Source organism: Eublepharis macularius, chromosome 13 (assembly GCF_028583425.1).
Source record: "Eublepharis macularius isolate TG4126 chromosome 13, MPM_Emac_v1.0, whole genome shotgun sequence".
In the NCBI taxonomy this organism is placed as follows: Eukaryota; Metazoa; Chordata; class Lepidosauria; order Squamata; family Eublepharidae; genus Eublepharis; species Eublepharis macularius.
Window position 1 is genome coordinate 68,937,817 of NC_072802.1, and position 13,967 is coordinate 68,951,783.

The 13,967-nt window shown below is 44.8% G+C and overlaps 1 protein-coding gene across 3 annotated transcripts in view; it reads left to right on the forward strand.

The window, feature by feature from the left end:
• PITPNM2 (phosphatidylinositol transfer protein membrane associated 2) overlaps positions 1-13,967 on the forward strand; it is a 100,456-nt gene that overhangs the window by 39,770 nt on the left and 46,719 nt on the right. For all 3 annotated transcript variants that reach the window (XM_054996354.1, XM_054996355.1, XM_054996356.1), the window contains exons 7-9: positions 5,644-5,748; positions 8,331-8,401; positions 12,617-12,861. In XM_054996354.1, the coding sequence (XP_054852329.1) occupies positions 5,644-5,748; positions 8,331-8,401; positions 12,617-12,861 (421 nt within the window). The remainder of the gene's footprint in view (positions 1-5,643; positions 5,749-8,330; positions 8,402-12,616; positions 12,862-13,967) is intronic.

Genomic DNA, 13,967 nt, shown 5'->3' on the forward strand with positions numbered 1-13,967 from the left:
ATATATCCTCAGAAGCCAGCAGGGCTTTTTTTCTGGGAAAAGAGGTGGTGGAACTCAGGACCGCACAATGACATCACTTGGGGTCAGCTGGAATGGGGGGGGGGTAAAGTTTAAATCACCCTCGGCGAAAATGGTCACATGATTGGTGGCCCCGCCCCCTGATCTCCAGACAGAGATCAGGGGGCGGGGCCACCGGCCATGTGACCATTTTCAAACGGTGCCAGAATTCCGTTCTACCACATTCCCGCTGAAAAAAAGCCCTGGAAGTCAGGCAAATTATGGCCCAACCCTTGTCTGTAGAACGTTTCTCAGCAACATTCCACCTTTTGGCCCTTGGGTGGATCAGAGCAAGGAGCTAACGGTGCACCTACCACACAGCCCACACTGGGTCATAGTGGGGCATAAGGCACATAAAAAGTATAAATCAGGACGAGTTGAAACGTCCTGCCCATTTATGCTGGGGTAATGCAATGCAATCCCCGCGTCAGGACTAGGCAGTTGTGCCTAGATCTTCCAGGCACAAATAATCTACATCCTAACTGATTTTTTTCTGCAGAAATAGGTATTATTTCAGCATACTTTGAAGAAATCAGGAAGTAAATTGGTAATTTTTTAAAACATTAGAAGCCTTCCCACACATTCCCATTTGCTGGCAAAGTCTGACAAACTGAATTATTAATACCTAATACCTATGCTATAAAAAAATGCAAATAAGAGGATCAGAAGCCTGCTCGTGAATCCCAGAAAGCAGCAACAAGACCTATAATTAAGCCTCCCTGGCAAATGAGTTCAATATTTAGATTAAGTTATAGGAACAAGCTTGGAATGTAAATTCACCCTTCTCTTCCCCGTACAGATTTGACAAAACACACTTTCTCCCAGTGTGCTCCACTCGGCAGATTATCAGACAGTGGGCAGAAAGCTTTGTTGGATTAATCAGTTTGATATATTCATTAACTGCAGATTTTCAAATATGCATTGTTAATCTGAGCTGCTTCCTCTATAAGAAGGGTGGTCGGTCTCAGCAGTGTTAGAGATCCAAGTCTTCTTTTGATAGGCGCAAAATCTGAGCCAATTAATGCTTTATCTATAGTATTTATCCTGGATAAATGTCTTCCTTCGCAAAATGTTGATTGCACTTTGAAATGTTGTCATTTATAGTTCATTGTCAGTCTTTTTGTGTCATCCCACATGGGACTGTGCATGTGCAGGCCTGCCAATTGCAGGGTGTTTTTTTGTAGCATTAGAACTATAGAGGGGCGCCTCCCCTCCCAAAGTGCACACATGGCATTTTCCTGCCAAAAATGAGTGGGGCGTGCCCCGGACCCTTCTTTGCTGCTGGCTGATCAGGATGGTCAGTAGTGAGTCCTCCATTCTTCTTGCACGAGGCCTTCTTGCTCTATGGACCTCAGCACCTCAATAGAGAGAGGGAAAAGGAGAGAGTAAGAGCCAAACTACAAGTGACGCCTTACACAGGTTGGACACTTGTCAGCTTGGCTCTCCATTACAGCTGCAAGACCAGGATGCCTACATTTCCCATCAAAACTTGAGGGAAGCTGACAAGTGTCCAACCTGTGTCAGGCATCACTTGCAGCTTGGCTCTAAGAGAAACTGAATTATAACTGATAAAGCTCTTTTTCAGAAATGCACTTGGTTGGGATGAAAATGACGAGGACAGATGGACATTTGCTCTGCCTCGTTTGTTTAGGGGAAGGCCTCGATGTAAATGCACGCAAGCACTGCCTTCAGAAGGCCCAAGTCAAAAGAGCCACTGGGCTCAAGGTGGTGTTGTGGAAACGGGCATTGTCTTAATTCACAAGCCCAATGGTTAGTTGGTTAGTTGGTTGGTTAGAAGATAGTCAGGCTGTTTCCACATGAATGTTTTGGTTTACTTTGACTTCCTTACCACAACGCTGTTTTCAGGAGCATCTATATTACATTCTCTATTCATACTGCTTCCATGTTTTCCCTTGCTTTTCTGCAATCCTTCTCAAACCTGGTTTGGTGCAGTCTTTTGGGGAAGAAAGCAGTTGAAGTACCTTTGGACACTGCATGGACTAGAAGACATACATTTTTGCAGGTCACACACCCATTGGTGCCATTTTCTTTGCCTCAGCCCCCATGGCTTCTAGTCCTTCCTCCTACACTGAAGAGGTTTGGGGGGCTCTTTTAAAAAATCCAGGGATCGCTAAATCACTATAACATATTGATGATCTATTGCCACTATCTAATAGATAAAAAGGTAAATCGCTGTGCAAGCACTGAGTCATTACTGACCCATGGAGGACGTCACATCACAATGTTTTCTTGCCAGACTTTTACGGGGTGGTTTGCCATTGCCTTCCCCAGTCATCTACACTTTACTTCCAGGAAACTGGATACTCATTTTACTGCTCTTGGAAGGATGGAAGGCTGAGTCAACCTTGAGCCAGCTATTTGAATCCGGCTTCCTCTAGGATCGAACTCAGGTCATGAGCAGAGCTTGGACTGCAGTATTGCAACTTTCCACTCTGTGCCATGGGGCTCCTATCTAATAGATGCCACCTCTCATTTTAAAAACAATCAGTCTCTAGCCCATTTTAGTGCAGAGGCATTAGGGACAAGATGCAAACTGCTCATTTTCTCTTTTAACTCCACAGTGAAAAGGGGTAGAGACTTTTTAAAATGAAAGCTGGGAACTAGTAGATTGTGGCATTGTATCATTGTTGTGGCATTATGACATTATAATCTAGCATTTCCCATGACTGCTATGGAATGGAGGGTGGTCAGGCAAGGAAATTACAAGAAAAATTGCTGTATGGGTGACGATGTGATTGCCACTGCAAATGGCTCATCTTCATGTGCAAGTAGCCAGTAGCCCTGTCAAAATCAGTTTCTACCCTGATCCCCTGTACAGTATCAAGTATGCTGAAAATCATTTCTGAGGAAGCTGAGCACCAACTGGTTTGTGGCAGTACTGGTACGGACTAGTGGTGTTAGCCAAATCTCATTGTGCCTTAAAGTTCAGCAGGTGACGTTGTGCCAGTCACATTCCCTCTCAGGCTAACCTACTTCGCAAGGTTCTTGTGAGAATAAATAACAACAACAACAACAACAACAAAAGAATGTTTATATACCACTCTTCTAGATAGATCAGAGTCCACTCAGAGTGGTGAGCATAGTCTGTATTATTATTATCCATGCAATCCAGCTGGGGAGCTGGGGCTGAGAGGAGTGGCTTACCCAAGGCTACTTGCTGAGCTCATGGAAGTAGAGGGATTCAAACAAGCAGAATGCTGACTCTCAGCCCAACCACTTCACCATGATGCTACAGCATAGTTGGGAGAATCATGCATGCGGCCCTAAGCCCCTTGGAGGCAGGCAGGTACGATAATGTGAGGTAAATAGAAAGGACTCCGAAGAGCCAATATATCGCAAGGAGCATCTGTGGTGAGCCAGAGAAGTCAGGCTTGTTTTGCCTTAAAGACTAGCCCAGCGGTCTTTAATCCAAGTATGCAAAATTATCCTCGAATGCTTTTCCCAAACCACAAGTTAAAAAAGGACATAAAAACAGTACTCCAGACAAGACAATTTTACTTATATAGGTATAACTATGAGATATATTCATACGATGCTCAGATCCCACACATTCGATGAGATGCATGTGCTTGATTAACCAACTCCTTAATGTTAGGTTTGATTCCTGTTTGCTGTGCGCTGCGAAGGGTTAGAAATCTTGGATTTTACTCTCAGTGTGGGATGAGTTGTACAAAACAACTTCCATATGCTCATTGTCAGACGCCATTGCTAGTGGGGAGGAGGGCTGCCTAAAATCCCAAATGCCCCGTTTGCCTCCAAAAGTTTTGAATGTCTGTCAAGTTGTGTAGGTTGGCCCCTGTTAAGACTTGCTGGAGTAAGCGTGTGGAATTTATTTCCTCAAATGTGCAAAGGGGTCTGAAATAATATTGGGCATGGACTGAGCTACAGTGGAGGATATGCCAAGTTAACGAGAGAAATGACCTGGGTTAACTGGGAAGAGAACTCCCAGTAATAGTTGTTTCTCCAGCACATGATCTGACATTGTTTTTATCTTCAAAAGTCTGCTGTGGTCTGATAGTTTGGAACATGCCAGCAAGTTTCCTTTTTTCTCCCCTTTAGTTACCTCCTGTTCCAGGAACCTTGTCAGCTGATTAGAATAACTAGTGACCTTGATATTACTTGCTTGCTTTGCATTTTCTTATGTTAACTCTTCTGTTGTGCTAAATGACCAGATCTGATTTCCAGAACAACGCTACCGTAATGCTGTCTTTTGCCAGGGATAAAGGGTTAGGATTGCACATTCCCTCCCTCAAGCCCTCTCTTCTAATGTGTGGATTCGCCCTGCCCGTGTCCCACTTTCTTAACCATGGTTAACTGACTAGAGTTCTTAAGCAGGGATTAAAGCTGGTTACAGATCCTGGTTCTCCATGAACTTTGGTTAGCATTAACCATGGTTAACTTGAGCCAGTGCTGCATTAGTGCCAACATAATGCTTGCCCATGGTTAAATCTTTTGGGGTGAGGATGGAAAACAGATATTCATGGACGTATAAGGTGAGGGGAAGAAGCATGTGATCCGATGACCCAATCCTTTAACAATGGTAAGTGATGGGCAGCACTATATCTATGCTACTGCTGGAAGCAGAATCGTCTGCTGAGTCCCAGACAAAGGTAAAATGTCATTTCTCTGTCATTTAGCAAAAGGCTTAATCAGCCTGGAAAACAGCCACTCACCTGTGCCATCTCTATTATTTGCCATCTGTGTGACTCAGGCCACCCCGTGACACGAACGTATGTGCTGTTGTTGAAGTGCTGTGGCCATGTAGCTTTCTGTAATTAACTGCAGGGTTGCTGGACTGTGGTCAAGCATAGCAAGGAAGATGTAGTTGAGTACAGATATATTTTGTAAACTTACTGTAGTAAATGTTTATTCCTGGCCAACATGGTTAGCCAAAGAGAGCAGCGGCAAAAGCTAGCATTCTATAGAAATTCTTCAAACTGATCCACCTGCATGCCTGAAGAGTAATGGAAGGATACTGCCAATGGAAAATGGGATTTTTAATACACACTGATTGTAGAAAACACTGAAAATGGGTCATTAACTGTTCCCCCAAATGATCAGAGTACTTTCACTAGAAAGCTGACATTTGTTACACATTTAGTTCAAGGCACCCTGATAACGAGCGCAGTCTGAAAATTGAACACCTTTGCCTAACCACACGTCGAGTACAGCGTTGATCAGTATGCGTTCCGTTGCATGTTTACATCAGGGGTTGGAGGGGTTTCTGGTAGCAGCCAAGAAAATACATTTCTGCTTCCAGAAAGCAAGTGGCATTTACTACGGTGGAGTAAGGCAAGAAGGCTTTGCAGCGGCAATATAGGTTTGTTCAGAATTACTATGCCTTATGTGAGCAGTGTTTGATCTGAAAAGGCTTTGTTGGCTTCTTTTTTCAAAGCTGCTTTGATTTTTCCCCCCTGTCCTGCTGTGGATTTTACAAGCACCGGATCTCCATGTGTCCCCTTGCCAGCCTAGCTTTGTTAGAAGCTAACAAAGAGCTTTTGGCACTGTGTTCCATTTGTGCTTGTCAATATGACTCTTTCTCTCTCTCGCTCTTTCTTTCTAAAGAGGATCCGTCTGAAAATGAAGAGGTGTTCCCAAAGGAAATCACTAAATGGAGTTCAAATGATCTCATGGATAAGATGGAAACCCCTGAATCGGACGATGTCCCTGGTAATTTTTGTTTAATTTGATACCATTGGAGAACAATGTACCATTACTCTCTTAAATGTCTCTGACACGAACTATAGGCTGAACACACAGTCCTCAAAGTCTACAATAAGTTGTATCTGCTTTGCAAACCAATATTGGTTTTATACCCGTTTAATGTCTCCCATAGAATCCTGCAAACTGTAGTTCAGTGAGTCTGCAGAGAGTTCTCCATAAGAGAGATCTGCCCCCTTCTCAGAACTAACACTCCAAGAGTTCCTTGCAAAGATGTAATGACCATTAGACCAGAATTATATTGTAATCTTGATAGCGATGGTCATAAAAATATGGTGAAAGAAGTAGTCTTCCCTACCTCGCTGGCAGTTAAAAGCACTTTCATGAGATAAACTTAAATACCTGTTGAAATTACATAAGTACACATTAAGCTTATGCACACATGTATTGTCGAAGGCTTTCACGGCCGGAGAACGATGCACACAGTCTTTGCGCTACTGTGATTCATGGAGCTTCTAAACTGGAGACTGTAAGCAAGTGCCACCTGGCCCCTGTGGCAAAATGGTCTCACTGACCCATAAATGCCTCTCTGTTTGACCCTCCAGGGGGGGCACCAGTAGTCACTTGAGTCTCTGCCCAGCAATGTGCTGCTCTCCCAGCCCACCTGACCCTCAGAGGGGTTTTGTTGCCCTCTTTTGATACCAACGGGCTATTTTAGGAATTACCTCTGATAGGGCCCGTACTCCCTACTTCCCTTCTTGCATTGCCATGCTAAGGCCCCACTTCATGCCTGTGTCTCCTGCTACCCAGTGACTGGTTACACAGGGGCAGCTTACTGTACTTATGCACTCCCAGGGAGATACGGATTTGCCAATTGACCACTTCCCTTCCCCTTGTGGGGAAGTCTTATGTGGTACAGAAAAAACAAATCAGCATTCAAAACAGTAAACAATTTATTAAAAGTAAAATGTCTCCAGATGTTTTCTCACCACAACAACAGATTGAGCAAGGAATACAAAAGAAAGGTGGAAATATGTATTTTCTCTGCCCCTCACTCTGTACATGCCCCATATGATCTTATTGAAAGGCAGGCTCATTAACTTAGAAGTTACTGAGTTCTAAAAGCTTCCCATTACCTTGGTGTCTTTGTTCAGGCAGCCAGCCCTCTGTGTGCTTCACTAGGCAATGGCAACCTTCAGCTGAAACTCCGGTGTGAAAACTCCTTCCCCCAGATGGAATCAGCCAGAACAGTCCACCAAAATGGACCCCCTCTCACTCTGTGCCAGGAAATTGTATGATCTCAGGGCTAAGCTACAAGTGACGCCAGACATCTGTTTTTTAATGTGTCGAGCATGCAATTTTACCTGGGAACTGTAGTTGAAAACAGTGTTATGTTCCTAGCGTGGGAAGGTGGGAGATGAAGACTTTTCAACAACAGTTTTCAAAGACAGAGCCACACACGATCACTGGAGGAGAGGGATTTTAAAATTGTTTCCTTGCAATCTCAATGGTCAGACAAACTACCAGCTCTTCCCCTCCCCTGCCTCCCCACGCTAGGGACAGGGTCCTGTATTCCTCTTTCTGTTGAGATTGCAAGAAAACAATTTTAGTTCCTCTCCTCCAGCAATCCTACATGGTTCTGTCTTTGAAAATGGTCTTTCAAAACCTCTTTCCCTCCCCTGCCTCCCCACACTAATGCTGTTTTCAACTACAGTTCCCAGGTAAAATTGTGTCCCTGACACATTAAAAAACACATTCCTGGTGTCACTTGTAACTTAGCTCTCAGTTTGCCTATCCCCTTATGGATCAGAAAATCTGTTCCTGAAATCTCTATGGAGACACAGTCTAGTGTCTCTTACCTCCCAAGTCTCTATTTCCCTTCTAGATGTCAGCTTCCAGCTGGAAACATGAGCTGACCATTTCATTGCCTCTGGCCAGTATGGCCATTAGCATTTCCAAACATTGATGGTTGGTACTTTAGATCCAGACCGTTGGTACTTTAATGAGGCTTGAGAGCAAGTGACTTCTCCTCTCCTGCCTGTCCTCTGGTAGGAGCGAGAACAACTTTGAAAACTAAGAGCCAAGCTAGAAGTGACGAATTACACTTGAATGGCAAGTGAACCCACTCACATGTATTCCTCCCTGTTCACTTGCGCTCCACTGCTTTCCACTTGCACTCCATGCAATTGCGTGGAGTGCAGGTGAACAGGGAGGAATACATGTGCGTTTGTTTACTTGCCATTCAAGTGTAATTCGTCACTTCTAGCTTGGCCCTCTGTGGAGGTTTTGGTACAGCCCAAACATCTAAATAAAACACAATCCCAAATCTGCAGTCTTAAAAACATAAGAGCCCTATTGGATTAGACCGAAGGCTCATTTAAGCCAGAATTCTGTTTCTCACTGTGGCCTGCTTCCATGAAAGACAATATGAAGATAACAGATCCACTATGTGGTTGCTCCTCAGCAATTGGTATTCAAGGGTAGTCCCTTTCCTACGAAACTGGTCAATGGAAGGATAGGTATAGCTAGATCTTTTCCTACAAGCAGTTGAGAGGATAAATTATTCACATAGCCAACTTTTTTCCTTCCAGATGATCCGTGTCTTGAATCAGCAGCAGATTACAATGTAGGATCCAGTGTGGAAAGACTCAGCATCATTGAGGTACAGCATCTCCATAACTTTCCTCGTCTGTTCGTTATTTAAAGAAACAAACAGCTTGCCTCATGTATGGGGTCTCTTTGAGCACAAACACCTTGCCAGCCCTCTTACGAATGAGATGTGTTGCCTGGTGGCCATGAAACCCAAGCTGGAGAGGAAATGCTGCAGTTTTTGCAGCCAGATTCATAGACCCAGTTGGAGAAAAGATGGCAAGCTACATTCTGCCAGTATAGCCATTGGCTGGGAACTGGGGAGGCAGAGGGGGATGTCCAGAAGAGGGGAATGGGTCTGGAGCCAGAGGGGCAGGAGGTGAAGAAAGACAGGAAACTTAGAGCCAAGCTACAAGTGACGCCTGACACAGGTTGGACACTTGTCAGCTTCCCTCAAGTTTTGATGGGAAATGTAGGCATCCTGGTCTTGCAGCTGTAATGGAGATCCAAGCTATAAAACCAGGATGCCTACGTTTCCCATCAAAACTTGAGGGAAACTGACAAGTGTCCAACCTGTGTCAGGCGTCACTTGTAGCTTGGCTCTTACTGTTTGGCTTACAAGACAGCCTCCTCATCAGACTTTCCAGCCTTGAGTACAGTGAGGAAGTTGCAGGTTGGATCTTTTAGCTCTGAGGGTCGTCTGTAAGAAAATCAAATGTTGACCAGAGCAGCATGTGGGGTGCCTGTTGCCAGGCAGAAACAGCAATCCAACATAATGAGGAACATATAAGACTTTATTGGGCATCTCCTCATCTCTTGGGCCATTTGTGATTCTTGGAATCTTCGGAACGGCAAGAGCACATGAAGCAAAACAAAACACTCATTCAACAAGAGTATACAATGAAGGAGTATGCATCGTGCCCACTTATTACATAATGATCAACAGCATTATGAATGTGTCTTTATTGTATAATATTGTGAGTAAATGGCGCAGCCAATTTTATCACTTCACCCTTGCCTCTTCCCATTTTCCTCTGATTCTGTAAAAATGAGAGCAAGCATGTAGCCCTTTATCTTTCCAGCTTAGGGAGAGGTTCGGGCCAACCTCTGCAGGATCAGTGTTCTTTAGAGAAGGAATGGCTGGAGCTGGTGGCCTGTATACTAGATCCCTGTGCTTGAAGCAGCTTTGTTTGGGTTCTGAGAGCCCTACCTAGCTTTAGTTTAGGTAGGGTACAGACTTTTTGCTCAGTTTTGCTTGCAAAGAAAAGCAGTAACGTATGTTTCACATGAGTGTTGTTGAAGAAGCTGAAACTGGTCCCCAGTTTCTTATTTATGGTTCCTAGTTTTTTATTTGGAAATGTGAAAAAGGAACTGGGAACCAACTTCTCCTCATGTTGCTGGGCTTCTATCTCTTGAGTGTTTGGGAGAGGCAAAGGACTGCTGCCAAGGTGTCTCTTGAGGGAATCTTTCAGGGATCTTACTTGTTCCTCATCTTTGCTCTCTCCCTTGTAGATGACTTCATACACAAAGTCCATGTGTTTCATATCTTGGGAACCCTTACAGCTAGATTATGCCATTTTTTATTATACGGTATTGTCATCTATTAAGCAGAGCATATTGTTCTTTGTCCTCAAACTAGCATCTCCAGAATACAGTGGGCACCTAGAATGGTGAAGTTGGCCGTGCTTGCTTTAATCAAAGGGCACTGGAAACTTATGGTGGTTTTTGTGAAAACCTTTCTTTAGAAATGTACATATTCAGAAGAAATTCTAGGGATGGACTAATCGTAATCAGCTGTGCTAGACTCCAAATGGAATCAGTGAAAGTCATGAAGCTTTGGAAGCTCACTTTCCTGGGAGTAAGCCCTGAGGTGAGAGAAGGAAAGGGGCCTCAGGACAAACACTGACATCTGCAAAGATGGACAATAAAAGTCTTAATGTTGCACTCCAGGAAAGGGGTGGCAGCTTTATGGTTATCAGGGGGCTTACTGAAGGAAATTGAAACTTCACTTCATTTTGCCATTTGGTGAAGCTGTCAGAGGAGCCAGTATGGATAATATTTAATTTCCTGTCCTGTAGATCTAAAATCCTTATCCAAACTTTTGAGGTGATTGAACAAGAGCAGCTGGGGCGGGGGGCGGGCTTTGGGCCTACCCATTCCAAATCTGAGTGGGTCAACAAAGATCCAGACTGCAGTGATACTAATATAACTGTTAGTTGGGTGTTCTGTGCGTGTCACAGTGTTGATCTCTGAGGCAAGCTGTGGCAGGATGCTTCATCAAACACCCTTTCCCAAGAGAGGAACGGGAAGGTCTTCGTACCTGTTCTAAGCAGAGAATTAGGTAGCCTCACATTGTTCACTTTCTTTTTGCCTAGTGTTCTGCTTTTAGTGATCTGGCTTTTAATTGAATATCTGTTATCTATGTTTGATTTAAGATTTATGCTTTGTTATTTCAGATCTGTTCTTTTAATGACCTTGTGTGTGATTTGACTGCCTTTAGAATCTCATCTGAAAAGCTGGTGGTTCTCTATGTGACCAGGAGCCAAGTGCTGAAGGGACAGCTCTGGCTGAACAAGGACATAAAAGGAGGGGAAACTATCAGAGCCAAGCTACAAGAGACAAATTACACCAGGAGGAGCAGGTGAAGGGAGTCACAATGTCAGCCTGGAAGCTGAGTTTTAAAAGAGATCGGAAGGCTTTGTCAATTTCCCCTCTCTACAGAACCAGGGAGATAGCTGCTCAGAGGATTTGTTAATTTCCTCTTTGCTTCCTGAAGTTTCTGTCAGTTTCACCTCCCCTCCTAGGAGGCGAAATTAACAAGCCCTCTGAGCAGTAATCTCCCTGGCTCTGTAGAGAGGGGAAATTGACAAAGCCTTCCGATCTCTTTTAAAATTCAGCTTCCTGGCTGACATTGTGACTCCCTTCAGGTGCTCCTCATGTAATTCGTCTCTTGTAGCTTAGCTCTCAAATTCATGCTTGCATCTCTCTCTCTCTCTCTCTCTTTCTCTCTCTCTCTCTCTCTCTCTCTCACACGCTCACTCTCACTCACTCACTCACTCACTCACTCACTCACTCACTCACTCACTCACTGTCTTCCTCTTCCCCAGTAAATGAGCACAGAGGGGAGGCAGTTGCTGGGAGCCATAACTATTGGGGTATCCCATCTGAGCACAAGCGAGAGGGAAATGTTTTCTTTTGGGAAGAGGTTTGGTTTTTTTAAGAACCACAAACCTGACCCTCTCATTCCTTTGGGCAGCCCACACTTACTTCTGAGTAGATCTGCTTAAGGATGCTCCCTGAGTTGCTTTATTTTCCCACAGAGCTTCACATTCCAGTTGCTAAAAAGGGTTAAAAGAAATCAATTTTTGTGAGCCAAGAATCTGGAATCATAATGCATTTTTGGAAATCTCCTTGGTACAGAAGATGTTGTCCACCATTGCACATGAGCACGCTGAGATACAAGTTCCTTAACTGATGAGGGCACAATAAATATGTTGAGCTGACAAGGAATTTTGTAAAATATGTACTTTATTGGGTTTTATAAAGTAGTTAATATTTCACCTGGCCCTCCCTTCCTCCCAGTGATATCCCCATGTTGCATGACAAAGTCAACTTTCACTCGACACTGATGCTTAACTTACAATGAGAATAAGCATGTAGAATTGTAGTATACAATTAAGATGCAAATATTTCTTGTGAAACATAAAAACAATAAAAAATTAGGGGAGGTGGAGAAACCTAAGCACCACAAATGGTTCTGGGAAATTGCCCAATAATTTATGGAACTGCCCCCAGTGTATGTCTTTTCATTTATATGAATGTATGTATGCACCGTCACATTGTAACCGACTTATGGTGACTCCAGCAAAGGGCTTTCAAGGCAAGTGAGAAACAGAGGTGGTTTGCCAGTGCCTTCCTCTGCAGAGTCTTCCTTGGTGGCCCCCCCAATCCAAGAACTGACCCTGCTTAGCTTCTGAGATCTGGCTACACCATGCTGCCTTCTCTCCCCTTTGTTTATATGCCATCCTCTCATGTTCCACCAACCCAGACTTTCTGGGCAGGAGCCATGCAACTCTTTTGGGGGTGACTGGATTCTGATACTGAAGTACCAGATGCTTCACCGATATGATACTCTGTGATCTGAAAGCTTCCAGACAACTGGTACATAGCCAAGAATCATAATTGTTCTAAATCAGAAGGCACATTCCGGGACACAGAAACAAATTCATCCCGATAACTCCATTTTGCATTTCTGTTTTATCCCCTCCCCCCCACCCCGCCCTTTCAGGATGAAGTCGCACCGCCTCTAGTGCTGCCCAGCAAAATCCGTGTCTTGCTCTTGGTCCTTCATGGAGGCAACATTCTGGATACAGGAAGTGGTGATCAGAGCTCTAAGCAAGGGGACGTTAACACCATCGCCACCGTGTTTGACACAGTCATTAGGGTCCATTACCCAGCGGCCCTTGGACACCTGGCCATTAAGTTAGTTCCTTGCCCAGCCATTTGCTCTGAAGCTTTTTCACTCGTTTCCAAGTAAGTTCTTGGTTTTCAAAAAGACACTGTGAGAGAGCGGGGCGCCCTTTACGAAGGGCATATAGCGGGGAAGTTGTGTTTCAGTCAATCTGTGTGGTTATCCATCAGGAATACTTCCTCTCTGATTGGCTGACGAGTGAAATGGGCCTTGGTGTTGGATATGCATGTCGTGGGCAACTGTTCCGTGTTCTGGGGCCATTCTGTGTTGAGAGCCTGTAATACCCACCCTCATCCCCACATGTGTGCATTGAAATCTGAAATAGCACCCAGACAGACCCAACAGGAAATGCATTTTGAAACAAGATCCACATACGTATTGTCGAAGGCTTTCACGGCCGGAGAACGATGGTTGTTGTGGGTTTTCCGGGCTGTATGCCAAGACCACGGCAATACAGCCCGGAAAACCCACAACAAAGATCCACGTAGTTTGTAGCAAATGTTATTGATGGTGTGTAACTTCCAGATGGTCACAAGCCCACTGGGCTTGAACATATGAAGCTGCCTGCTGCTGAATTGGACCTTAGCTCACCCAGTAGTGTCTTACCTGACTGGCGTTGGCTCTCTGGCGTGTTCAGCTACAAGCACCAGAGATTGAACCAGGGCCTTTCTGAAAGACCAGCTGCTGAGAGCCGGTACGCCGCAGTGGTGAGAGTGCTAGACTAGGACCAGGGCTCCAGTCTTTATATAGCTGTACGCAGGGCTTTTTTTCTGGGAAAAGAGGTGGTGGAACTCAGTGGGTTGCCCTCGGAGAAAATGGTCACATGTCTGGTGGCCCCGCCCCCTGATCTCCAGACAGAGGGGAGTGTAGATTGCCCTCCGCGCCGCTCGGCGGCGTGGAGGGCAATCTACACTCCCCTCTGTCTGGAGATCAGGGGGCAGGGCCACCAGACATGTGACCATTTTCAGGAGGTTCCGGAACTCTGTTCCGCTGCGTTCCAGCTGAAAAAAAGCCCTGGCTGTACGTGTCACTGTGTGTTCCTGGGCCAGTCACTTTTCCTTAGCCTGACCAGCCTCGCAGGGTTAGCAAATTCTGCAGTAAGTAGATAATAAGAGTGGTTGTGAGAGTAAAATGGAGGAGAGCAAAACCATTAATGCTTCTCTGAGCT